At 41.2% G+C, this 27,651-nt stretch overlaps 1 protein-coding gene across 11 annotated transcripts in view; it reads right to left on the minus strand.

The window, feature by feature from the left end:
- Window positions 1-27,651, minus strand: part of Tex14 (testis expressed 14, intercellular bridge forming factor) — a 91,552-nt gene that overhangs the window by 12,419 nt on the left and 51,482 nt on the right. For 4 of the 11 annotated variants that reach the window (XM_038328500.1, XM_038328497.1, XM_038328496.1 and 1 more), the window contains 10 exons: window positions 25,473-25,561; window positions 24,196-24,477; window positions 22,283-22,383; window positions 14,074-14,140; window positions 9,972-10,053; window positions 8,706-8,768; window positions 6,816-6,943; window positions 4,620-4,837; window positions 3,106-3,202; window positions 1,621-1,689 (listed from right to left, as the gene is read on the minus strand). In XM_038328500.1, the coding sequence (XP_038184428.1) occupies window positions 1,621-1,689; window positions 3,106-3,202; window positions 4,620-4,837; window positions 6,816-6,943; window positions 8,706-8,768; window positions 9,972-10,053; window positions 14,074-14,140; window positions 22,283-22,383; window positions 24,196-24,477; window positions 25,473-25,561 (1,196 nt within the window). Of the gene's footprint in view, window positions 1-1,620; window positions 1,690-2,382; window positions 3,203-4,619; window positions 4,838-6,815; window positions 6,944-8,705; window positions 8,769-9,971; window positions 10,054-14,073; window positions 14,141-22,282; window positions 22,384-24,195; window positions 24,478-25,472; window positions 25,562-27,651 lie in introns of those variants that run through there. The other 7 variants (XM_038328507.1, XM_038328505.1, XM_038328506.1 and 4 more) reach the window with 5 other exon arrangements.

A 27,651-nucleotide genomic window follows, 5' to 3' on the forward strand; every position in this document is an offset into this window, starting at 1 on the left:
CCTGTCGGGGCCTAGACCTCTGGATATGAACCCCCCTTATGTGAGATACCCCTCTGTATGCTGTGAATATGTTTTATTACCACTGGTTAATAAAGAAGCTGCTTTGGCCTATGGCAGGATAGAATGCAGCTAGGTAGGAAATCCAAGCAGAGATAGAGAAAGAAGGCGGAGTCAAAGGAGACATAAGCAGCCACCAGAGAAGCAAGAGGTGAGGTAACAAGGCACAAGCTCACAGCAAAATATAAAATAACAGAAATTGATTAAGTTGTAATAACTAGTTAATAAGTCTGACCAAACAGGCCAAATAGTTTGTAATTAATATAAGTTTCTGGGCTGGAAGGCCAGGAAACAAGAGCACAGCCTCTGGTTACACCCTACAAAAAAGCAGGGGACAGACCCTGACTATGTCCTAGAGGTCTTTTCAGAACAAACAACAGTGATGGTAACATAGCCGAGTTTATCAGGTCAAAGGATAGGCGTTGAGGGCTTGCTAAGAAGCCCAGAGGATGGCTGTGCCTTGAGTCAGAGCGTTAAGTCCTAATCCCTTAAGATGCACAAGACCTCAGAGATCCTGAAAACCAACTGCCACTGCCTTGAGAAATTCTCTGTAAGCCCTATTTCAAGAACTGGCCCATCATAGACATGAGAGGGACCCATTAGAGATAAGGGCTGGTCTAGCAGGCTACTGAAGAAGCAGACTGCCTGCTCCCCAGGTCTCTATAACAGGACACTATTGCTTTAAACAGCAGACCAGCTGTAAATAAAATTAAGAAGCTATTTCTCAGTAGCCCCCCAAAAGAGAAAATTCTAGTCTCATCAGCTTTTTCTCTCATTGACTTCTGGGCAATTATAAGAGGAATTTATTTATTTATTCACAACCCAATACGTTTAACACTTCCTCTTCTAGCAAAATTGGAAGTAAACATGTCTTGGCCCGAGCAGCCAGACTACAGGGTTCTAAGAAATCTCTAGTTTGAGTTGAAAGGAAGATTAGCAATTCCTTTAATCAAAAGAGCTTATCATTTAGCTGGGCCATGGTGGCGCACGCCTTTAATCCCAGCACTCGGGAGGCAGAGGCAGGCGGATCTCTGTGAGTTCGAGACCAGCCTGGTCTACAAGAGCTAGTTCCGGGACAGGCTCCAAAGCCACAGAGAAACCCTGTCTCGAAAAAAACCAAAAAAAAAAAAAGAGCTTATCATTTAGACATGGTGGTACACTTGGGAGGCTGAGGCAGAAAGACAGATTAAGACCAGTCTGGGTATTAAGTGAACTCTAGACCAGACTGAGCTACATAGCAAGACCCTATCTCAAAAAATGTAAACAAAATCAAACAAAAGCCTCACAAAAATAAAATCAGTATCTCCAACAACATCTGAATGCTGTTATTACACTTTTACTCTTCATAACCCCTTTAGCAACAGATGATAAAGTAAATGCTCCGATTAGCTGGGCCGTGCTGTGGCCGACTTCAGAAACTGTCCCTTTCTGAGTTCTGCATTCAACCACACCTTCCTACATTTTTTTTGTACTAGTGCTGATACCTAAGAAAAAGAAACCATATTGGTGTCAGTAACCACAACCAACAGGGCCAAGGAGTATATTTTGTATTGAACCTCTTACCGATTTCATCCAGGAGCTCCTGAGCTGGCGGGGGAAGCTCACTGACATGATGCTGAGAGGTGGTTTCCACTAGAAAAAGATAAGGGGAAATGACTGAACACCCTCCTAGGCCGGAACTGTAATTTTCTAGGCTTTCATGGAGACAAAGGCTTTCTCAGTGGTGGAATAAACTACGGCATATGAGAGCATCTCTCGTGACATTCTCAGTGGAGGCTTCCTTAATGTATGTGTGGTCTTACTCTCCACTTCATCCCATCTACCCACTCTTTGCTTCTCTCTAAGGACACCTGAATCAGATTAAGGTACAAATTCTTACTAAGAGGCTTGGGAATGACCTGGAACAGGTTGTGGGAGAACACAGAGGTTCTGGATAAGCCAAAATGAACAAAAACACAAAGCAAGAGCCTTTCTCTGTCGATTATCAAGCCAAGAGTTATGGGAGCAACCGAATTTTGGGTCTTTCCCCAAGTGCTAAATTATACATAGCAAGCTCGTTAATATAACATACAAAATTTCTCTTCCCTGGAGAGAAATTCCAAGGGCTATAGGAAAGGAAGGCCTTAGACATTGCAACAAATTATTATTATAACAAAATTATTGCAACAAATATAATATTCCCTGGAAGTTTCTAGCATTCCTGTGTAATTAAAAACTGTCTTCTAAGGAACAGTCAGAAGTTCAGATAAGACTTATGTACAAGGGGCAAAACTTGGAAAACAATATAAATTTTTTTCTTTTTTGGTTTTTTGAGACAGGGTCGAAGAGATGGCTCAGCTGTTAAAGGCTAGGCTCACAACCAAAAACAATATAAATTTTTAAAAGATAATGATTAAGCGATATTTTCAGAGTCTATTATGTAGCTACTATATATTTATGAATAATTCTTAATTATAAGAGGAAATGCTCAAAATACAATTATCGTTTGTTGTTTAAGAATCATTCAGTCTGGCAATACTACAATCCATGAGTGCTCAAGTTCCTTATGCAAAGTGGCATAGTATTTGATTGCTCATAATACCTAATAGAATGCAAATGCCATGTAAACCACTGATATGTCACACTGTTTAGGTAGGGAAGAAAGATGAGAAAAAGCAGCTATACATATTCAATACAATAGATGCGATCTTTTTTCAAATACTTTTCATCTGATACTGATTGAATCCATGGATAAGGAATGAATGAATGGGTAAGGAATCTGAGAATATGTCAAGGAAAAACACAGTCTAGAACTAATATATGCCATGATTACACAAGCTAAAGTATTTGTTATATATATTCCCCAAACTATGAAACAAAATAATGTACCCAAACTCTACAACACAGCAAGCTTTGGTATGATTATTTGATCATTTTGTTTTTTAAACTTCTTTATTCACATTATTAACATTTTGTTTAAACCAAATGTCACATCAAACATTGATGAACATCAACCTAAGCATTCTTAAACTGGCTTACTCTCATACTTTGATATTAAATACAGGGTACCTCTGGGTAGGTGCTTCCTTTGGGTAGCATGGGCTGATGTAACAGATGTCACAGAAATGTTAGAAGAACCAACTACACTAATTGCAGACCATTTTTTCTATAAGAAAAGAATTTGAGACATAAAATATGGTAAGCATCATGTGCACTAGGTGAAAAGGCATATATGTATCTTAGTAATTTCTACTTACTTTTGAGAGCAAGTCACAAATTCAACAGGTACCTCCCTGGGAAGCTTTCTCTCTGCTGAGCACTTAGTAATCACATTGGGCCTGTCCCCTCACTAAGCCACTGGTAACTTTAGATAGGGCCTGTATCTTTCTTATTCAGGTTTGGATATGGTGCCTTGAACTTAGAATCTGCCCAATTAACAGTTCATTGAGTGAAAGCATAAAATTCCTTGTTATTTTCTCACTTCTGAGTGGAACTTTGTAAGCCAAATACCAAAAACATTTACAATCAGTTTCCCATTAAATGCTAAGGAAAGTAACCAATCTGTTCCCAAGAAGGCACCGTGGTTGGCTTTAGTTGTCAGTCTGACATACCTAGTTGTCACTTGAAGAACTGCTGCCCTCAGATTTGCCTATAGGAATGTCTGAGGCATTTTCTTAATTGCTAACAGATGTAGGAAGCCTCAGACTACTGTGGGCAGTTCCACCCCCTAGGCAGACGGCCTGGACTATGTAAGGAAAATAACTGAAAAGCCAGTAAACAACTGTGGTGATTTGAACGAGAATGGCTCTCACAGGCTCTGCTTTCTAGTTGGTGAACTGCTTTGGAAGATTTAGGAGGCATGGTCTTGTTAGAGAATGGGTGTCATTGAGGGTGGGCTCTGAGGTTTCAAAAGCCCATGCTAGGCCCAGTTTGTGCTCTGTCTGTAACCTGTGGATTAGATGTAAGCTTCCAGCTACTGCCTCAACACCATGCCTGTCTGCTATACTTCTGCTGTGATATTCACGGATTAGCCCTCAAACTGTAAACAAGGCCCCTATCTCCTTGGTCATGGTGTTTATTACAGCAATAGCAGTAACCAAGACAACAGAGTTCCTCCAGGGTTTCTGCTTCAAATCTTACCCCCATGCTCCTGCCCTGGCTTTCCTAGTTGATGGACTATAACCTATCAGCCAAATTAACCCATTCTTCCCTTGATTTTGGTCGGTGTTTTACATTGGCAACAGAAATCAACTAATACAGAGGGTCAGCCAAAATGTTTTTAATGAGAAGTATTATGTAGGAATTTTCTTCAAAAGACTAAATGTGCAATATGAGGGAGAAAGAAAAAAGAACTCATGGGCGAGGAGAAGGTGCTATAACATGAATTCTCCTGCAAGTTCAGGGAGGCAGCCATGTGTCAAGAAGCACAAGGTAAACCTCCCAGAACACAGACTCCAGAGAGAAGCCCAGGGATGCCTGTGAGCAATGCAGCATAGTTCCTGCTTCTCAATGAATCTGGAGAATCCTCAGCCCTTTCTATCACTAAGGGCCTTGCACTGACCTCATGAACGTGAAACACAAACCTGGGCACTCACAGGATCAACTAGTCTCGCAGGTAGAGGCCTAGAAGAAGCCAGGAGAGACTCCAGGCTCTGTGCTCTCTCTCGGACAGTCGTAAATTTGGCAGACAAAATTCTCATAGATTCTTGACCATTCCAACAAAATGCAGATCCTCTTTTAACCTGAAATGTGGTACTGTCAAGGCAGTCTTCATAGTGACTAGCAGCTGAAGAAACTGACTCTAAGAGAAAAGAGGGCAGTAAGTGTCTAAATTCTTTACATCATAAACAATCATAAACTCTAACTATGCTCGGAATTTTCCAGATTGCTAATAACTGAAACAACCATGAATCTGAAACAGCTTCTCAGGTCTAAAGCTCTATATTCTTAGGATCTCAGGATATTAAATACATATATACATACATACATACATACACACACACATATGTATATGCTGGTCATCAAAATGAAATAAAAGGAAATTAAGTCACAAATTTACAAAAATAAGAACCCTGCAGCAAAACTATTTGATGCTGGTTACATGTGGTAACAGCAGGATTCAAGGATTGTATGGTTAGTATTCTGGCAGTTAAATTAGGTGTGTGTGGATTCAGAGTAGGCTCCACATTGGAATGTTTCCACCACTGCAGTCTAACACTGGATTCCAATAACAACTATAGCACCATTACCACTTTCAATGCAAACACAGGTAGATAACCTTCTGCCTTGGTTTCCCTGCATTCTCAAAGAAAATAAAAAACACAAATTGGTAAAGAAAAATGGGTTTGTTATAGTTTTACTAAATCAGAAAGCAAGGGGAAAATAAAGAATTCCTTATTTTTTTTCTACCATGCCTGTGGCATTTTTACAATTTATAAAAAATCAGAGAGGATAGTTCTAGGGATATATTTCAGTGGTAGAGAACTTGCCTGGCTTTGCAAAGTCCTATATTTGATCCCCAACATCGAAGTAAATAAAAAATCAATTCAAGAGATATGGCTATTTAGCTAGGAAAATATTTAATTGTTTCTGAGGAGAAGGCAGCCCAGTACTAAAACCCAACTTGCCTCCATTTGCAGCAGGCTGTCTCTGGCAGGGAGGGTCTGCTACATGGTTACATTATAGCTCTACCTGGAAACCCATGGAGTTACTGTTTAGTTGACTCTTAAAAAAATACCTTTGTAAGGCTAGAGATAGCTCAGCAGTTAAGAATACTTGTTGTTCTTCTAGAGGACCCAGATTCTGTTCCCAGGAACCACTTGGTGGCTCACAACCAGCTGTAAATGCCAGACCCAAAGATCAGTCGCCCTCTTTTGGTCTCCATGGGCACTGCAAGCATGTGGTACACAAACATGTGCAGGCAAAATGGTGTGGGAGGTCCTTCTGTCTGTGTGTTGCTTTTCTTGGTTAATGAATAAAGAAACGGCTTTGCCTGTTGATAGGGCAGAACTTAGGTAGGTGGGGAAGACAGAAATGAATGCTGGGAGGAAGAAGGTAAGAGTCAGAGAGATGCTATGGAGCCGCCACCAGAGTCAGACATGCTGGAACTGTGCTGATAGGCCATGACCTCATGGTGATATACAGATTAATAGAATTGGGTTAAATTAAGATATAAGAGGAGTTAGCCAATAAGAAGCTAGAGCTAATGGGCCAAGCAGTGATTTAAATAATCCAGTTTTTTTTGTTTGTTTGTTTGTTTTTTCGAGACAGGGTTTCTCTGCAGCTTTAGAGCCTGTCCTGGAACTAGCTCTTGTAGACCAGGCTGGCCTCGAACTCAGAGATCCGCCTGCCTCTGCCTCCCGAGTGCTGGGATTAAAGGCGTGCGCCACCACCGCCCGGCTTAAATAATCCAGTTTTTGTGTAATTATTTCTGGTCTAGGCTAGTTGGACAGCTGGGAACAAGTAAGTGACCCTTTCGCCTACAGCAAAATATTCATACACATACACTAAAAATAAGTATTTTAGCACTTCTTTACTCCTAGCACTCAGGAGGCAGAGGTAGGCAGATCTCTGAGTTTAAGGCCAGACTGGTCTACAGAGCTAGTTCTAGGACAGCCAGGGCTACCCAGAGAAACCCTGTCTCAAAAAACAACAACAAGAAGAACAACAACAAGAAATAAAGAAAAGAACACACCTTCATTTTGGGAGAAAACAGCCATCAGGACTATGCCCAACTAGGACAAATAGAAGGGCCTGCAAATTTATCCTCTGATTATTACCTGGGCTGAGCGGAGTACTGACACTGGTAGGTGCATGCTTTAATCTGGGTGTTTTGCATGCGGTTTCCTTAAAATAGCTGTCTTGTTCACAGGAGATACTCGACAGGTCTTGAATGTCTGTCAGTGATCTAAAGAATTAAAGAACACATAGTAAGCTGGTCATGGTGATATAACTGTGTTAACCTACCTGTTCAGAGACTAAGGCGGGAGGATTGCCATGACTTCAAGGCCATCCTAAGCTACAGTGATTTCAAAGCCAACCCAACTACATTGCAAGACTCAGTCTTATTATTATTATTATTATTATTATTATTATTATTATTATTATTATTATTATTTGAGACAGGGTTTCTCCGTGTAACAGCTGTCCTGGCTGTCCTGGAACTCACACTGTAGACCAGACTGGCCTCAGACTCAGAGATCCACCTGTCTCTGCCTCCTGAGTGCTGGGATTAAAGGCATACGCCACCACCACCCAGCTGCAAGACTGTCTTAAAGGAACAAAGTAATTGTGATATGTGGCGAGATATTTGGAAAAACAGAACAATACATTCCTACATTCCTGATTGGAACTTCTTTTATTGTGATGGGTTTGAACTCGCCATAGGCTGGCCTTGAACTCATGATCTAACTGTTGGGATTGCAGATGTGGACAACCATGTTCTGCTCTAATAAGAACGTTTAGAGTGTACTTTTTCGCTGGGCAGTGGTGATGCACGCCTTAAACCCAGCACTTGAGAGGCAAAGGCAGGCGGATCTCTGAGTTTGAGGCCAGCCTGGTCTAGAAAGGGAGTCTCAGGACAGGTTCTAAAGCTACAGAGAAACCGTGCCTCAAAAAAACAAAGATTACACTTCCAATAGACCAGAGACTATCTTAAAGAAAATATTAAGAAACATCCCTAGCACCCATACAATAGTTTAGAACCATCTGTAACTCCAGTTCTAGGGAAATACAATACCCTCCTCTGACCTCCTTGGGCATACCACACAAGTATACATACTTGTATGCAAAATACCAATGCAAATAAAGTAGGAATTTAAAATATCTATCTTAAAATAGATGCTGGATCCAGGAGTGGTAGTTTGCTCACGCCCACAACTTCAGTACTTCAGCGGTTAAGGCAAAAGGAATGCCTTAACTTCAAGGTGAGCCTAGGCTATACAGTCAGTCCAAGGCCCCAGGCTAAATAAAAAAATAATCAGCAAAACAACAAATGTGGGGTTGGGAGCAGGCGTGGAACATGCCTATAACTCTTTCACTCCTAAGTCAAGGAACAAACAAGAGATACTGAGCTATGGATGTGGTTTAGCAGCAGGGCATTTGCCAAGTGTGTGACACACAGGCCCTGGAGTTCTATTCCTGGCATCACAAGACAAATTATATATATAATTTGAAACATATTTTGGCTGATAAAATAAAACTTCCCATTTATAAAAGGATATTTATGTAGAAAGTACATTTAATCTATCTCAAGTAGTAACCTTATTACCATAATCTCTATCATTACTGTATTTCCTTGATTATAAGATGCTATTAATAATAGATCATATCATCAATTTAACAACAGCTTTTTGTGAAAGAAGAAAGGTAGTTACATTAAATATATCTATGGTAAGAATAAAAGCCAGAAAGATGCTCAATGGGTAAGGCATTTGCTGAGCAAGCCTGGCAACCTGAGTTTGATCCCCAGAACCCATGTAAAGGTGGAAGGAAAGAACCAACTCCACAAAGCTGTCCTTTACTCCACGTGCACAGCACAGCACAGCACGCCTGAGTCTTTCTAATGATGATGATGATGATGATGGAAGGGACAGATTCTTAAGAACAAGGAAATAGTCCATAAAACCAAGACTATACAAATCTCCATAGCTACTCTTTGGCATCCGCACATGTCTTTCTCTTTCGGTTCCTTCAGTGTCTCCTCTAAGGCCTCTTCTTGTTCATCTTCAGCACTGAGGGAGAAAACATAAGAAAAAGAAAGAGTACTTGTCAGTCAAGTACACTAACTTGGTACCAGTTCCCCAGTCAAGGGGAGAGGCAATGGAGAGAGCACAAAATTCAGAAGTAGAAAGTGTGAGTTCTAGTTCTGGTTCAGGTGCTAATCAGTCACAAGTTCTTCAGCATATCTGGATCTCAATTATTCTCATGGATTGGACAAATACTCTCGAAGGATGATCCCAGCTCTGAAATAAGCCAGCTGATCGATGTGACAGTGAGCATGTTCCTTAGAAAGCCACTGGAGCACAGGACCTTTGCTGGGAGGCAGACATGGAGCAAAGGGCACAGACATAAGGCTTTAGCAACTCTGAGGCCAGAAGAGATACTGAAGACAAACTTGACCCAGTTCTACTTCAACCAATACTTAAGCTTCAATTTCAGTACTCATGGGGCATAGAACTATAAGCAGATCTCACACTAAATCTTTTTTGTTTGTTTGTTTGAAACAGGGTTTCTCTATGTAGTCCTGGATGTCCTGGAACTCATTCTGTAGACCAGGCTGACACTCAGAGATCCACCTGCCTCTGCTCAAGTGTTGGGGTTAAAAATGTGCAGATGTGTACTACTGTCTCATCATTCACACTGAGGCATCTGGGTTTCCATTAGGGGAGTAATACAAATCAATCTGCTATAAATATTCATGCATATGTTTTGTGATGATTTAAGAATTTGTTTCTTAGGAACAAATATCCAGAAGTTGTAGTTACCTTTAATGACTATGTCAGTATTCTCAGAATTATTATTCTTATTTATTCATTTATTTTAAGGTAGGATCTCACTGTGTATCTCTGCCTGTCCTGGAACTTGCTATGTAAATCAGGCTTACCTTGAACGTATAGTGCTAGAATTAAAGGCATATGCCACCAGGCCCGACTTTATCATTCCTATTTTAAAGATGTGACAGAAAAGAGGCAGAGACCTATGACCAAAGTCATATGGATAAAATGTCAAGAACCGGGATCTGAATAAAAATAATTACTCTCTTTCACTACCCCTCAAATTCTGCTGAACAAGTCCTAATATTTTTAAGTTGCACAGAAATAATTTGTATGATAGTAAATAACACACCTGAAGGTAAGTAATAAATACATCTTATTACTTTTGCCAATAAATGTTGCTTCTAAGCTTGAAACTGAATACAAAAATAACAGTTGTACCTTTGCTTAGCTTGGAACTGAGGCTCAGTCAAACTCTCAGCATTCTTTCCAAAGATTTCTCTTATTTGAAACTTTTCTTCAACTGAAATGATAAAAAAAAAATGTAGTTTCATTTTAATTCCAGCACTCAGGAGGCAGAGGGAGGCAGACCTCTGTGAGCTCAAGACTAGTCTGGCTAACACTGCGAGTTCTAGAACAGCCAGACTAAATAACACATAGGGAGATGCTGTCTCAAAAAATAAAGAAATCATCACCATCATTTGGGTTGGGCTTCAAGATACTGCAGAAGGGCCGGGCGGTGGTGGCGCACGCCTTTAATCCCAGCACTCGGGAGGCAGAGGCAGGCGGATCTCTGTGAGTTCGAGACCAGCCTGGTCTACAAGAGCTAACTCCAGGACAGGCTCTAAAGCTGCAGAGAAACCCTGTCTCAAAAAAACAAAAAAAAAAAGATACTGCAGAAGGTAGAGGCACTTGCCCAGGATCTTGACAGCCTAAATTAGGTCTCTGGATTCCACAAATGGCAGGAGAGAACCAACTAAGAGTTGTCTTCAGGCCTGCACATGCGTGCCATGGTGTTTGCGAGCTCAGAAGGGAGAACTTCATTCCAACACTCAAAATACAACCAAACGATTTACAGTTATCTCTGCAAACAAATGCTATTTTGTCTTTTCAAGAAGCCAAACTGGACCTGGTAGTGGTGGCACACACTTTTAATCCCAGCACTTAGGAGGGAGAGGCAGGAGGATCTCTGTGAGTTGAGGGCCAGCCTGGTCTACAGAGCTAGTTCTAGAACAGTGAGGACTACACAAAGAAACCCTGTCTTGAAAACAAAAACAACAGAAAAAGTCAGGAGGTGGTAGTGATGCATGCCTTTAATTCCAGCACTCAGAAGTTCTAGGACAGCCTGGTCTACAGAGTGAGCTCTAGGAAATCCAGGGCTACACAGAGAAATCCTTGAAAACCAAGAGAGAGAGAGAGAGAGAGAGAGAGAGGAGAGAGAGAGAGAGAGAGAGAGAGAGAGAGAGAGAGAGAGAGAGAGAGAGAGAGAGAAAAGATTCTAAATCCAAACTGGCAGCGGTGGGGGATTTATTTAGCTCAGTGGTAGAGCACTTGAGCAAGGTCCTGGGTTTGTCTCTCACCTCCAGGGGGTTGCAGGGAAGATCGTGAACTGGGGATTTCCAGACAGCAAAAAAATATGCCTCTTAGCTATCAATACCCTCTAAAGACAGAAGAGCAGGGAGAGGGGGATTAAGTGCTGAAAAGGGAATTAGTGTCTTCTGCTTTTCCAGGTATCAAGTGTCTGAAGTTAGACTTCCCCAGTTCTCTGTAAGATGCTTCTCAAGTATGTAGGCAAACAGACTGCCATTCATTTTCCTTTCTTTCCGTTGTTAAACTTCCTACAGAAAGAACGACAGATTCCATTTCCCCACTCCTAAGGTCCAGCTGGCTGATGGGCCCAGAACAGCACTGCCTATAGCAAATATGAAGAAACTCTGAAACCAGACTAATAGAGAAATGCTGGGGGCTGGGATTCCTCTTCCTGTGACATTCCTTTAAAAAGATAAACATCAAGAAAGCATAAACTAGTAGCCACAGTTTGTTACTATCTTTAGCATGAGAGGGAAATGGAATCTTGGGATTAAGTAGCTTGGCCAAGGATCTACAGAAGTCAGAGGTAGAAAAGGCTGAGAACCAGCAGGCCTCTTACTGTTACTTCTGCTACAATGGGAAGGGGGTATACATCAGAGCCTAAATAGGAGACGAAGGGAAAGGCTGTAAGAAAGGAACACAATAGAAGCACAAGGATTTTCATACACTTCAGATGTTTGTTCAGAACTGGTCCTGGTCTTCTGTTCTAACTGTTCTACCATCCCTTCGTCCAACAGAACACTCATCCAAATCAGTGGCCATGTTTATACCAGACACACAGAAAATGATCACAGGTAAAGACTGCAAAAAAATGTGTGTCCCTAGACCCTGGGGTTTTTGTTTGTTTGGTTGGTTGGTTTGGTTTGTTTTTGTTTCAAGACAAGTTTCTTTGTTTAGCTATGCTGGAACTAGCTCTATAGACCAGACTGTCCTGGAACTCACAGAGATCTGCCTGCCTCTGCCTCCTAGTGCTAGGATTAAAGATGTGCGCCACCACCACCTAGCTCAACCCTGGGGTCTTTTAATATACATAATCTGAATCCTAAGAATGTAATTTCATCTTAAAGCTTGCAGCTTTTTTCCAATCCTAGAACTGAACACAGGGACATACCCACAACAGGCAGCATACCAAAACGTACACATAACAAGTTTTATTCAGATATAAAGAAGAGTGAAATTGTTATTTGTAGGAAAATAGAATTGAAGATCATAATGTTAAAAAAAAGTTAGAAGACAAATACTGCATATTTTATCTCATATGCATGATGTGGGATTCCTGCCTGTATGCTATGAATAACATTAACAAAGGAACTGTCTTGGGCCTGTGCAGGGCAGAATACAGGTAGGCAGGGAAAACTGAACTGAATGCTGGGAGAAAGAAGGCGGGGTCAGAGAGATGCCATGTAGCCACTGCAGGTAAGCCACAGCCATTTGGCGATAAGCAGATTAATAAAAGTGGGTTAAAATAAGATGTAAGAATTAGCCAATAATAAGTGAGAGCTAATGGGCCAAGCAATGATTTAATTAATACAGTTTCTGTGTGTTTATTTCAGGGCTGAGCAGCAGGGAACAAACAAGCTGCCTCCTACAGCATATGCACACTCTAGATTTTTTTAAAATTGTATGTTTTGAAAATAGAAGTGGACTATATATGAAAAGGGGACCACTGGGAATGGGCAAGGGAAAACAAGATGGGGGAACAGGGAAATCCTTGACTACAGGCAGAGTGTGTGTATAATATGAAAACGTCACAACAAAATCTTGTTTTTACACTAATTTTAAAAGTGAAAATTTTGTTTTTTTATTTCATGTTTTTCAAGACAAGTTTCTCTATGGAGTCCTGGCTGTCCTGAAACTCATTCTATAGACCAAGCTGAATTTGCAGAGTTCCAACTGCCTCTGCCTCTCAAGTGCTGGGATTAAAAGTAAATTTTAAAAGAAAAAAAAAAGATGCTAAACAAAGGAAAATGATGGTGACATTCTGACCTCTAGGGTGAAGAAAGACCAGAAATCAAGTTCTAATTTTTGTGCTATCAATAACCAGCTGTATGGCTTGTGTAAATCTCTCAGATTGGTCAAGAAAGATAACCAGCTATATGCCATCAAGGGACCTACAATTCTGTGAGTGAGCACCACTTAGAAAATATGTCATAAAAGTACAGAGGGGTATAAATAACCCAACGTGTGGCTACTGGGAGCCCGCTGAGGAAAAGAGGACGCATTCTTTTGTTTTGTTTGTTTTTAACCTTTATTTTTATTTTATGTGTATGGGTGTTTTGCCTGCATATATGTTTGTGCTCTAAGTACACGCAGTGCCTGTGGGGGCCAGAAGAGGGCATCAGATACCCTGGGACTGATGTTATAGACAATTGAACTTCTATGTGGATGCTAAGAATGGAATCCAGGCTGGGTGGGGGTGGTGGGTGCCTTTAATTCCAGCATTCAGGAGGCAGAGGCAGGCGATCTCTGGTCTACAGAGCTAGTTCCAGGACAGCCAAGGGTACACAAAGAAATCATATGTGGGGGGAGGAGGAGAATGGAACCCATGTCCTCTAGAAGAGCATCCAGTGCTCTTGGCCACTGAGTCATCTCCCCAGTCCCCAAAAGGAATCATTCTAATGAGGAAGGGTCACTGAGCCTTGTTTGGTTTTCTCATCTGCAAAATAAAAAGTCTGAACAAGGTTTTTCTTTCCGTTCTTTTTTTTTTCCTTTTTGGTTTTTCAAGACGGGGTTTCTCTGTAGCTTTGGAGCCTGTCCTGGAACTAGCTCTTGTAGACCAGGTTGGCCTTGAACTCACAAAGATCTGCCTGCCTCTGCCTCCCAAGTGCTGGGATTAAAGGCTTAACAAGGTTATTTCTAAGCATCCCCCATCTCAAGCTGTAAACACCTATAATCTAACATCCAACAGAAAATAAGGGCAAAGGATTCTAAAGAAATCTGCCTTGGAACTTACCATAGCCTTGAGGTTCAGCCAAAGAATTTTGGATTCTTTCAAAGTCCTCTTCTATGGGACTTGAGGTCTATAAAAAAATAAACAAAGAAAATAGGTTCACTAAAGGCAAATGCATCTATAAAAAGTAAAAGGATACTTTCCTGATATTTTTGTTTTGTTGGCCCAGTGCTGTGCAAGCTAGGGAAGTGCTCCACCACAGAGCTATACACTAAGGCCTCTTGATGTTACCTTGACAAGTACAGGGAAAGAGTGTTTTTCCAGACAATATGTGAGTTGTGTTCCTCTCAACAACAAGCCCTCCCTCCACCTCCACTGTGTGAGTTTTACTTCTTCCCAACATTGTCCCTTGTGCAATACTCTAAGAAGTACTAGAGAGCCTCGTCAGCTAAGTCAGTGTGTTCACTGTAGAGCCCATCTTCCCAGCCCTCAGATGGAAGAAAGAATAAACGTCCTTCCTGTTTGTGTGATCTAAGGAAATGAAACTGTGTACCATGTTGTTCAAAAGACTTCATATACTGGACTAGTGAGATGGCTCAGTAAGTAAAGGCACTTACCACATAAGCCTCGTGACCTGAATTCTAGCCCTAAGACCCACACAAAAGTGGAAGAGAATCAACTCCAAAATGTCCTCTACATATGAGTCATGGCACATATGCCCACACGTATGCATCATACACACAATGATAATTTTTTTAAAACCTCACAAATGTAGGCTAGAGATGGCTCAGTGATTATGATCACCAGCTGCTCTTCCAGAGGACTCAGGTTCAATTCCCAGCACCCACAGTGCAGCTCACAACTGTCTATAACTCCAGTTACAGGGAATCTGGCACCGTTACACAGACATACATGCAAAGCAAAACACCAATGAACATAAAAATAAATTTTCTTAAAAAGTTCAACATTTAGGCTAGGCAGTGGTGGCACACGCCTTTAATCCCAACATTTGTGAGGCAGAGGAGGCAGGCAGATCTCTGTGAGTTCAAGGCCAGCCTGGTCTACAAGAGCTAGTTCCAGGATAGCCAGGGCTGTTACACAGAGAAACCCTATCTTTGAAAAACAAAACAAAACAAGTTCAATGTTTTTAAAAAAAAAAAATCTTGTTTTATCACTGTAATGTGTTGTGGAATAATCTTTTTGTATACTGTGAAGATTTGGAACTCAAATTAGTTTAATAAAAAGCTGAACAGCCAATAGCTAGGCAGGATTTGGGGGGTAGAGAGAACACTGGAAAGAAGGGCATATCTGCAAGGAGACATCAGGAACCACAGAGGAAGCAGCATGGGCAGTACAGAATAAAGGTAACCGAGTCATGTAAAGGACCATAGATTAAAATGAATGGGTTAATTTAAATTATAAGAGCTAGATAGTAGCAGGGCGGTCCTGGTGCGTGCCTTTAATACCAGCACTTGGGAGGCAGAGGCAGGTAGATCTCTGTGAGTTCGAGGCCAGCCTGGTCTACAAGAGCTAGTTCCAGGCCAGGCTCTAAAACTACAGTGAAACCCTTGAAAAAAAACAAAAAAGAGCTAGTTTTAGTAGTAACAAGCCTAAGCTATGACTGAGCTATTATAATTAATAAAAAGTCTCTGTGTGGTTATTTGGGAGCTGGCTAACAAGACAGAAATATCTGCTTACAAACGGCACCCAATGTGGGGCCACATATATCCATATAAATCTTGAGAAAACTTATAAAAACATTCTAAACAATCAAAATCAAAGCCAAACATGGCCTCCTAGTCTCATGTATCTCATGATGTAGATGGGATGCCCTTCTGTATGGTTTGAATAATTTATTAACATTGGTTAATACTCTGTTTTAGCTTATGACAGGGCAGTATATAGCTAGGCAGGAAATTCAAACAGATACAGGAAGAAAGAAGGCGGTGTCAGAGAGATGCCAGCAGGCACTAGAGGGGTAAGATGCCAGAGTTTTATCAGTAAGTCATGGGGCACATGGCAATTTATAGTTTATTAGCAATGGGTTAATTTATATGTAGAGCTAGCGAGTAAGAAGCCTAAGCTAATAGGCCAGTTTGTAATTGATATTAAGCCTCAGAGTGGTTGTTTGGGAAGTGGTGCTGGGAGATAAACCTCCAGTTACAAAAGGTGTACCAATGTGAGGCTCTCAAATTTCCACAGGGCCTGAGAAAGCTTAAAAAATAAAAACCTCTAAACTTACAGAAATGGAGTCACACTGGGCTTCCTGGTCTCACAGTCTCATGCCAGCATCAGCACAGCGACATGTCTCCCAATCAGCTGCCTACAAGATGGAGCTGGACACTAGCCGCTATGAGGTAGTCTCACACAGGCCTCAGTACAGAGAGGTAATCACCCTGTACTGTGTGACAGACTTGGTTTTTGCTCATACACACAAAAAAGGTTTGTGGACCAGCTGCATGTTACCTGATGGCAGTTGGGTGGGGGTGGGGTAAGTGTGATGCTCATTGTTACCTCCACCATGTTGAAAAGCCAAGCTGGGTGAAAAAAAAAAAAACAGCCAAAACGGCTGCTTTGGTTCTAGCCACGCCTACTTACCAGTATAGATAAAAGAGTATTTTAATTTTGCCAAATTCAAATAGACTAAATATTGTTACCGTAAGTTTTGCTTGATACCTGCTTTGTCATATGTAACTTTTGTTAAAGTTAAAACCTTCCTTTTTAAATAGACAGAAAAAGGGGAGACGATGTAGGATGCCCTTCCATATGCTGTAAATGTTTTATTACCACTGGTTAATAAAGAAACTGCCTTGGCCTGTGACAGGGCAAAATATAGCTAGGAAGGAAATTCAAACAGCTACAGGGAGAAAAAAGGTGGTGTCAGAGAGACCCCAGCAGCCACCGGAGGGGTAAGATGCCAAAGCTTTATCGGTAAGTCACTGGATATGTGGCAATATATGTATTATTAGAAATGGGTTAATTTATATGTAGAGCTAGCCAGTTAGTAACTAATATTAAGCCTCAGTGGTTGTTCAGGAACTGCTGGCAGGAGAGACACCTCTAGTTACACTCTCATGCCAGCAGCGGTACAGAGACATGTCCCCTGGCAGCTGCCTATGTGCATGAGCCACCAGAGCACCATGAGGTAAGCCACATGGCAGGTGTTCGGTTTTGCTCATGCAGACAGAAAAGGTTACAGATTCAATGTAAAGACAGACCCAGATGGAAAGAACTTCTAAACAGGTTATAGTGTGTTTAAAAATGAGTGCAGAAAAAAAATGAGCATAAACAGTCATAAAAAAGTAAATAGTTTATAAATAATAATAAAGTCTTTAAAAAATATAAAGTAATATAAAAATAACCTACTAGGGGTATTCCCATATTATGCCAGCACTGAGCTTGCTGGTTTTGTTTAAAAAGTTAGAAACAAAAACAAGAACTCACTCTCTGGATTAAGTATTAAGGAAACTGTTGAAAGCATAACAGAGTACATTCTAGAGGAACAGAAAAAGAAACAGGAAAACCCAGACAAAGACAAGAAAACATCTGAAGCTCATTCTGCTGCTCCTGTGGCTAAGTCCTCCCAGAGTGCAGCCTTGGCCGTTGCTGGACCATCATCCAAAACCAAAGGCCAGAAAAGAGAAGATGTTCCTGTGAGCCCTGCACCAGATGCCAATTCCTGTGAGATATGCCACAAGATGTTCAAGCCAAAAAACGTGTGTGCTGAAATGTAGGCACAAGTTTCACAAAGGGTGCTTTAAGCAGTGGGTTAAAGGGCAGAACACTCGCCACACCTGTGGCAGCGGGACCTGCTGTCAGAAGAGTAGCCTGTTGCAGCAACCTAGCCGACCAGCCCAGCAGATGGGAACTGCCTTCCTGTTCCTATAGGTATTCACTCCTCACTAATGCAGCGTTCACTTGTATGATGCTTAATAGCAGTGTCCTGTCGCCAGTGTAAACACAGATGTGAGACTCTTGCCCTGAGTACCACAAAGCTAACCAATGGAGTCTTGAACGCAGTCCATATCAAGTTCCATGCAAATGACAGCTGTGTGTGGGCCTCTGTGATGCATTGTTTGGGCTGCTGCAGGGTGGAGCTCAGAGATGAGCAGCTTCCTGGGGAAAGAGCTGCTGAGCCCCTCAAAGCCGTGCAGCAATTGTAAGGATTCTTAGTCTCTTTGGTTCTTACCTGGAACTGTATGCTCTCCTTGGTTAATTTTTATTTTATTTTTATATTTTGGTTTTTCAAGACAGAGTTTCTCTATGTAACAGCCATGCCTGTCCTGGAGCTCACTCTGTAGACCAGGCTAGTCTCAAAAACTCACAGAGATCTGCCTGCCTCTGCCTCCCAAGTGCTGGGATCAAAGGTGTGCACCACTACCACCTGGCCCTCATTAAACTGTTAAAGTGCTTATGATCCAATTGGTCCACATTTTGGAAACCAGTTGTAAAATACGTTTGAAATTAGTTTGAACTGAGACTTTTTTTACCCTGGAAACAGGCTACCTGTTTACAGCAGACCCACACCTGAGGCTCACACTGAGATCTCTGTGCTGTCTCATTAGCCAGTCAGCCAGGGCTCGGAAGTGTCCAGCTAGCTAGAGCTGAGCACACGAGCGCTGTGCAGAACCAGCCACCATCGTTCTCCGTCCTTACACTACCAACAAAATGAAATATACCAGACAGTCCTGAGCGCTGGTGTTACTAAATTGTCTTGTGTTTGACTTTTGTGAAAGTATTGCATGCAATCTTGTATTGTGACCTGAAATCAAACTAAGTGAATTAGAAGTTATTCAAAACTAGGTATATTTTAGTGACCTGTAGTCAGTGGCAAATACAAAAACCTGAACCCTGGATATACTTCATTTCTCTCAAACATGAAGAAACAAAAAAAAAATGTTTTCCAGTGTGTTCTCTGTAGCAGTGGCAGGTTTGGTCATCTTCTGCTTGTGTCCCTGTGAGTTGTGGTGTCTAGTGACTTAGTCTGTAGTCGCTCACTCCTTATTCTGAGACATTCTCCACGGTGGTCCCTGAACATGGTCTGCATGCTCTAACAGCTGTGAGCAGTACATATTCACGTGCACAGGGAAGACTGTACTGTCTGGTACAAAGAAGAGGAGCTGCTGAATGAACAAACTCTGTGCTGCACTTCTGAGCCTGTGAACATGCATTTTACTTGTCCAGTAACTGTCAATAAAAACATTCTCAAAGATTAGCAGTTTAAAAAAAAAAGCCACATAAGGATAGAAAGTACAGAGGGAGTCTGGATCCTATATGGTATCTTTTTTGTTTTGTTTTTTTGAGACAGGGTTTATCTGTAGTTTGAGAGCCTGTCCTGGAACTAGCTCTTGTAGACTAGGCTGGCCTCGAACTCACAAAGATCTGCCTGCCTCTGCCTCCCGAGTACTGGGATTAAAGGCGTAATCCACCAACACCCGGCTATATGGTATCTTATTAACTTCATTTTTTGAATGCTAATAATAAAAACAATAAGCTGCTGAGAGACATTGGATTATGGAAACTGCTAAATAAAACCAACCTACATATTTTTAAAATGTCTTCAAAAGAAAGTCAGACAATGTGTTGCATTGGGAGAGAGATTTTGTGTTCAGTGGAAATAAAAAGATATGGATTCCTTCCAGATTAATATAGTTCAGATTTTTACCAGAGGCATGGGGAAGAGACAACCTGAGTATCTTGGCAACAGACATGGGGGAGGAAGCCAAAAAAGACTACAGGACAGGTGATGTGTAAGCTGATCCCTCGACACAGGAAGAGCTCTGAGATGAGAGGCGTGATAAATCTTGTTGGCTACAGAGTCCTCATGACTTATTATACGTCATCCTTTCATATGGCATGGATAAAGATTCATATTACAGCTTGATTATACAGTCCAAACAAACTTATAAAGTTGGCATATGCCTTTTACCTGCTCAAACATAAAGCATCATCTTTGACTTGCTCATGCAAGCCACACATTCCATACTTGTGCTAATACAGATATGTATGCTATCTTTGAAAGTTCATGTGTTTTCAGAGCAAGAGGACCAGACACCAAAAAAACGAGTGGCCAGGTGATCCAGTCTCTCAGAGCGCCTCTGCTGCAGTTTCCTCAGAGTTCTGCATCCAGAACAGCTTCAAGGCTACTGGCTGAGATGGTCCAGGCTCACAGACTACTCCAGCCAGGACTTCAGATAAGCCTTACACTTTCCTTCTGCAAGCAGACTGGACAACAAATGATACAGATAACTCTCCCAGGACTTGACCTTTATCCCAATTTCCCTAGGGTCTCCTAAAGATTCCAGTGCCCCCAGAGAACAGGAAGCAGTCTAGAGAACATGACACCCACATTACCAAGAGGTGGGGTGGATGGCTTTTGGTCATTCGATGGGTTATAGATGTCTGTCATCATTTGGGGGGGGGTTGGTTACAAATTCTTGTTGGTCATAGTCAGGAATAAAAACTAAACAAAGAAGTTAGATTCAAGGATCTCTTTCTAAAGAGAAAAAGAGGATATAGTATAAAATGAGATTAAAGGGTGGACTGTTGAGTCTGCTTTTGAACAACCACTAGTATAAAATATTTTACATTGGCATGGATTTTTGTATATTAATACAAATTTAAGGTTATTTTTGTTAAAACATACTATACATACATTTCTACTCTTGTTTAAGGTATTATGCCTATACAGCTCATTGAACAATGTAAATTTTTAGTCCTTGAAAGTTATTATTACAAACTAATTAGAATACTAAAAAATACAGGTTAGTAGTTAGTTACCTATAACAACCAAACTTGTCATTTTCTGTATGTTTTCAAGGTCATACAGAGATAGATTTTAGATAGGTGGTCCTCAAACACTTCAGAGATCTATAGAATATGGTATTTTAGATGTTTTAATGACACAAGGTTTTTCATAACAGTGAGACACGTCTGCTCCTGGAAGAGCCAATTTACTTCAAAAAAGGATAATGGACATTGAAGAACCTCCATATGAAGTTTGCTGTCTATTGCACATGCTAGCCATTTGGACAAGAAACTGCCCTTGCCTTGACTGCTGACAGTATGCTGGCCAAAATGGACCAGTAGGACGTAAAGAAAAGTGACTGTCAAACTTTGCCAGACAGGGTAGGTCCGTCAGATATTCTAGACTTGTAGGCCAAAGAGAGATGCCCCAACATGACAAAGGAACCTTGGTGACTGTCCAGGCAGATATAGATGTCGGTCATTTCTAGAGCTTTGGAAGTGGTTTACATTACACTTCCTGTTTACTCAGGTAATATTATATCCTTCTGGGATCTTTGATAGAGTTTAAGACTAGATAGTCACAGTTTTCTTTAGTTATGATAAAAGGTAAATGAGGTACAGAGCTTTAGACTCATCAAGTTACAATAAATAACAGTGTATTTTCTCCAAATATGCCAAATACAAACAGATTAGACATCATAAATGTAATGCTTACTTGATAATTGTTTTTATTGTTTATAGTTTTATTATGTTAGGGTTAAAACTTTTTCTTTTATTTAGACAAAAAGGGGGGTATGTTGTGAAATAATATTTTAGTGCACAGTGAAGATTTGTCACTAGGATTAGTTTAATAAAAAGCTGAATGGCCAATAGCTAGGCAAGATTTTGGGGGCAGAGAGAACTATGGGAAAAAGGGCAGAGTCATAGGAGACACCAGGAACCATAGAGGAAGCAGCATGGGCAGTACAGAATAAAGGTAAGCAAGTCATGTAAAAAGACAGTGGATTAAAAGAAATGGGCTAATTTAAGTTGTAAGAGCTAGTTAGTAACAAGCTTAAGCTATGGCTGAGCTTTTATAATTAATAAGAAGTCTCTTGTGATTATTTGGGAGCTGGCTGGCGGGACAGAAATATCTGCCTATAATCATATTCTTTTTTTTGTATGGGGGTGTGTTGAGACAGGGTTTCTCTGTAGCTCTGGAACTTGTCCTGGAACTAGCTCTTGTAGACCAGGCTGGCCTCAAACTCAGAGATCTGCCTGCCTCTACCTCCCAAGCACTGGGACTAAAGGCATGAGCCACCACTACCAGCTACAATCATATTGTTAGGTTTTGGGGGTGGGGTTGAGACAGGGTCATGGCTGGCCTTGAAAGCCGTCTATACTCTTTAAGTGACTATAGCCCTGCAGAGTTAGTATATCTAGTTTGTATAGATAACATTTTGGTGTCATGATACCCAACAGCAACTCAGGTCTACTTTGTTAGATCCTTGAATGTATCTTGGTCCTGGCAGGTTACAGTACTTACGCTGTAAAATTTCTCAGTACCCACAGATGTGTCACAACTTGCTTGAGAGACTTCACTATTCTCTGGCTGTTCATGTTTTCTGAAGAATGGGTTTATAATACCTAGTGATTATAATGTAATCAAGAACATATTCAGTGATATTCATGAAAAGGCAAAAAGAAACAATAGAAAAGAAATGTAAACATATTCTTCAAAGGGTAGCCAAATTTTCTAAGTTGTGAAGACACAGAGAGTAGCCCTAGATCATCTAGCCATCTGACCACCCACTCTGTTGACCAGGCCGGCCTCAAACCCAGAGATCCACTGGCCTCTGTGTCCCGAGTGCTGGGATGATAGGCATGTGCCACCACTCCAGACACACAGCGATTCTTGATATATAGATTCTAAATACCAAAAACCCAAAGCAATTATTTCCCTGTGCTGTTGTTGTTTTATTGGTTTGGTTTTCTGGGACAGGATTTCATGAAGCCCAGGGTCACCTAGAACTTGCTTTGCAGCTGAGGATAACCTTGAACTTCTGAGTCTCCTGCCTCCATCTCTCAAGTGTTACAATTATAGGTATATGCTACTCTGTGTGGCTTTTCGCTTCTCTTTTTGGTATGTGCATGTATGTGTGGTATATATATGGCTCCACAGGTATATGCAGGTACACGAGTGCATGAGACGGCCAGAGGAAGATGCTAGGTATTTTCTTCTATTCATATCTGTTGGTATCAACCTGTTGATTCATATCTGTTGATATGAACGCACAGCATCTACACCTGATCTTACTGTTGCCTCAGCTGCTGACTGTGCCTCTGTAGCTGCTGCCTGCTCCCCACCCCCGCCATGTAGAAAGGCAAATGCTGTTTTAACTAAGTCTCTATACTTTTATTTTACCAATAAAGACTACAGAACCAGATGCTGGCATGAAAACCTGCTAGCTCTGAGAGGCAGAGAAAGCAGCCAGCTGACCTTCCTCCTTCACCAATGTCCCAGAAAGTGAGCTTCTCCTGCCATCCCAAACCAAAAAAGACTGCCAAACTGCAAGCGCCTCCCTACTGCTTCCTGTGCATCTCTCTATCTGTCTTCCTTTCTCTTACTCTCTATGGTTACTTGATGTCAACAAGTTGCTTGCTCCGCCTCTTGACCTATGGTTGATTTTATTTAAATAATACTAGAATACAATAAACAGAAAGCTCCTGGACTAAGGATGTGTATTAGGGTTGGGCCACACCACAGCTAGAGGCAGGTTTTATGAGTAACTAACGCAATCCCAGGGTTCACAATGTGATCAAATACCCCGCAACACATCTCTATATTATCTCTTGAGACACTGTCTCAGTGGACCTGGCACTCACAGACTGCATGGATTATGTGTTCAGTGGCTCTGGGGATTTATCTGTGGTTTCTAGGACCAGGTAGTCATGCTTGAATTTTACCAGGTGCTAGGGATCCAAATTCAAGCATGACAAGCATTTTACCCACTGACCCATATCCTTGGATTCTCTCTCTCTCTCTCTCTCTCTCTCTCTCTCTCTCTCAGAAAGTACAAATGGAGAGGAAGCCAAGAGATTTAGAGATTTTCTGCAAAGTTAAGTGTCAATTTTAGATGTCTTTTCTTTGACTCCAATATCTGTCTTGAAATTATTATCTGATGATCTGACTGTGAATCAAAAGCCATATGGCCTCAGTAAGTTTATTTTCAACTTAGAATGCAATGAAAAAAAGAAAAAGCTGGCTGTGTATGATGGCATACACCTACAATACCAGCACTCATTAGGGAAACTAATGAATCTCTTCACCTTTGAACACAGGCTTTCAGAAAAATAGGAGACAGAACCAAGCAAAGGGAATACGCTAGAAGTGCACAAATTTTGAGAGCTGATAAGTAGACAGAGTTCACCTAACCCAACTCCTCCTAGTGAACTTACTGGTGAAGCGTCGGAGGCTTGTCTGTCTGCTGTGCTTGTCCCTGTCACAGTCACTGCTGTCCATTGCGCCAAACTTTACACTTCCTTTGGGCTCATCATTTTCCCTCTGATATTCTACAATGTGTGGCCAGTGTGTGCTCTCAGGACCTCGGACTGGGGGCCGTGGCAAACGAGAGGTCTCATTTTCAATCTTACTCTTAAAAGGCACACTGCTCTGAGGACTCCAAGGAGGTACTAGGAGCTGTCCAGAAACTGCTTTCTCTGCCATTTCTTTTACTGCCACTGGGCACAAGAGAAAGAAGGATTTAAAACATCACTGTAAACATTAGAAACCAAAGTTTTCAACCTTAAAAGATAAATATTACTTAACCCATATGGTAACAGTGATTGATCTGGCACAGTTTCATCACCCTTACCTTGCCTGCTTGCCTCTAAGGGGAGGGGATTAGAACTGCGACAGACATAGAAAACTCCAGTTATCATTCCAAACAACAGCGGGAAGCAGTAGAGAACATGTAGATGGACCCTACTGCTGACTTAATGAGAGAACTAATATCTGAAATTCCCAGACTACAGTAATTATCATTTGCCTGACTTTTCTAGACTACATTGAGCCCTAATATCTTTGGGAGAAGATACACACCAAGTAAACCACAACAAAAAGGTATTACAGAATATGTGATAGTAACATTGTATGCTCTCCATTTTAATATTTATGGGGTAAATATGCCGTATATTGTTTCACTACAATGTTATGCAATGTATATTTATACAAACAATAGAAGTATTATCTACAAAGTTTAAAAATGGAAAAGCATTTTCCTTCTACAGTCTGCTATCAGAAGAGCTGTGCTTATATCATAGGATGGTGTGTGTGTGTGTGTGTGTGTGTGTGTGTGTGTGAACAACAGTGTTATTTATGATCCTAAATAATGAGACATGTGTTTTTATACTTAAGAGATATCAAACAGGTGCTGGTGGTGTTGCCTGGTTGTAGAGTGCTTGCTTAGCATGCACAATACCTAGGCTCAATCCCCAGAAACATAACACAAACAAAACTGATGATAATCAAGAATTATTTCATTCATCAGCTAGGCATGATGCCTATAACCCTAATACTGGGGGGGGTCGTGAGTTTAAGGCTAGCCTGAGCTATATAATGAGATCCTGCCTCAAAATAAAAAAAAAAGATAGTTATGTAGATATATAAGTAGATAGATAGACAGACAAACAGATAACAAATAGTATCTATTAAAAATACATGAGTTCATACTCACTTTTCCATTTTGAGTCTGACTCTCCATCATCTTCACTATTTCTTGACTTTGTATTAGAGATTTCAGAAGACGCAGATTCCATACTGATCCTAAGTTACATCATTTAGGGTAGGAGTGAGGTAGATACAAACTAAATATTGGTTCAAGTTCCTAACAGTTCAAGGTCCACCAGCCCACCCACAATCCCTCCCCACTCTGACTCCTACTCACCACCAGGGAGCCCCCAATGCCCCATCATCTCCAACTGTCAGGCCCCCTAGCCTGGCATGGCACTGTTGAGCCTGGGTAACCCCGGTCTGCCGGAGTGGCTTGACTCAGGGAAGGGTGCACTATTTAGTTGAGTAACTCCTGACTTGGATACTTGATTCGCTAGACCTTTCCTGGCTGAAAAATTAAAAGATTTGGCTAAAAGATCCCCACAAATTGGTTATTTTTTAATTAATTTCCAAATTTATGATTCTAATAATGTTCTTGGGAGATTTTCAGAAGTAGAAGAAACTGACAGTTGAAAGTTTCCTCTGACAAAATCTGTCCTTCACTATAGCCGAGTCCAACCTGTCCCCAATCAGACAATCACAAGTGACAGTTCATGTGGAGGTTCTCTGGCGCCAAGCCCACCATGCACTGACAGCACCCCTGAAACAAGGCTCTTAAGGCACAAGTACCCTGAAGAACAGAGTTTCTCTGGGTTCTGGATCCTGCTTGCTTGCTAGATCACCTTGCATTAGTGAGTAACAATCTCTCTGGACTAAACTTCTTTAGCTGCAGTCTTTCTTCCTCTAAATATTCCATGACTATAACTATTTGCCATTCATTAAAATAACTCCTTAGGGCTGGGCATGGTGGCACACACACTTAATCCCATCCCTCTGCAGGCAGAGTAGGCAGACCTTTGTGAGCTCCAAGCCAGCTAGGAATACAAGTGAAATCCTGTCTCAAATAATAACAGCAATAATAGTAATGATAAATAAATAAAATAACTCTTTTAAAGTGTGTGATCAGGCTGGGCAGTGGTGGCACATGCCTTTAATCCCAGCACTTGGGAAGCAGAGGCAGGCAGATCTTTGTGAGTTCAAGGCCAGCCTGGTCTATAGAGTGAGTTCCAGGACAGCTAGAACTGTTACAAAGAGAAACTCTGTCTCAAACAACAAAATGTGTACTCTGTGGCACAGCTATGAAATCCTTGTTGCCCAGAATGCACTACTACCCAGCTGGACCAGAAAGGAGAGCTCTGATCTGACAGCTGCTTTCAAGAGCTTTTTGGCAACAACTCTTAGATGTTCAAAACCTTTAACCTAGTATTCTGCTTCTGGGAAACTATCCTAAATACATAATCAAAAATACAGGAGAAAATTACTTTTTATTTTCTGGGCTTCTGTGGGAGTGAAGACAGGATTTCTCTGTGTAGCCCTGGCTATCCTTGAACTCATTCTGTAAACCAGGTTTACCTCAGACTTAGAGAGATCTGCCTGCCTTTGCCTCCTGAGTGCTGGAACCAAAGTCATGTGCCACTATGCCGGGTTTTTTTCTATATTTTTATTACATTTTCATTTATTTTAAAGTCACTATGACCTTGTTTCCAACAAAATAAAAAAAATCTAAAACTCAACGAGAAAAAAAATGTTTTCCAAATAATTTTACGTAAGTTTTTAAAAATAGCGTAGCATGGTAAGTGAAATGTATTTATTTTATTAAAGAATCTTACTCTGTAGCCCAGGATAGTCTCTCCCTCCTTTAGTGCTGAGATTATAGGCATGAGTCACATGTCTGTGCACTCACTACATGTGTACCTAGTGCCTGCAGATTCCGGAAGAGGGAGTCACAGATGGTTATGAGCTGCTATGTGGTGCCTAAGGATTGAACTTGGGTCCTCGGCAACTGCTTTTAACCACTGAGCCATCTCAGCCCCCTTTTCTGTTTGGTTTGGTTTTTTGTTTTTACACAGGGTCTCAATGTAGCCCAGCCTGGCCTGGTACTCACTACAAAGACCATGCTGACCTTAAATTACCTCTACCTCCAAAGAGCTGGGATTGTAAGCATGTGCCACTATGTGCTTTTGCATATTTTTATTACATTTTCATTTATTTGGGAGGGAGTACGATGGTGTGTGCATGCATGTGCACACATGCATATAAATCAAATGTAAAGGAGCTGGAGATAGCTCAGTGGTTAAGAGTAC

This window comes from Arvicola amphibius, chromosome 4 (assembly GCF_903992535.2).
Source record: "Arvicola amphibius chromosome 4, mArvAmp1.2, whole genome shotgun sequence".
Taxonomy (NCBI): Eukaryota; Metazoa; Chordata; class Mammalia; order Rodentia; family Cricetidae; genus Arvicola; species Arvicola amphibius.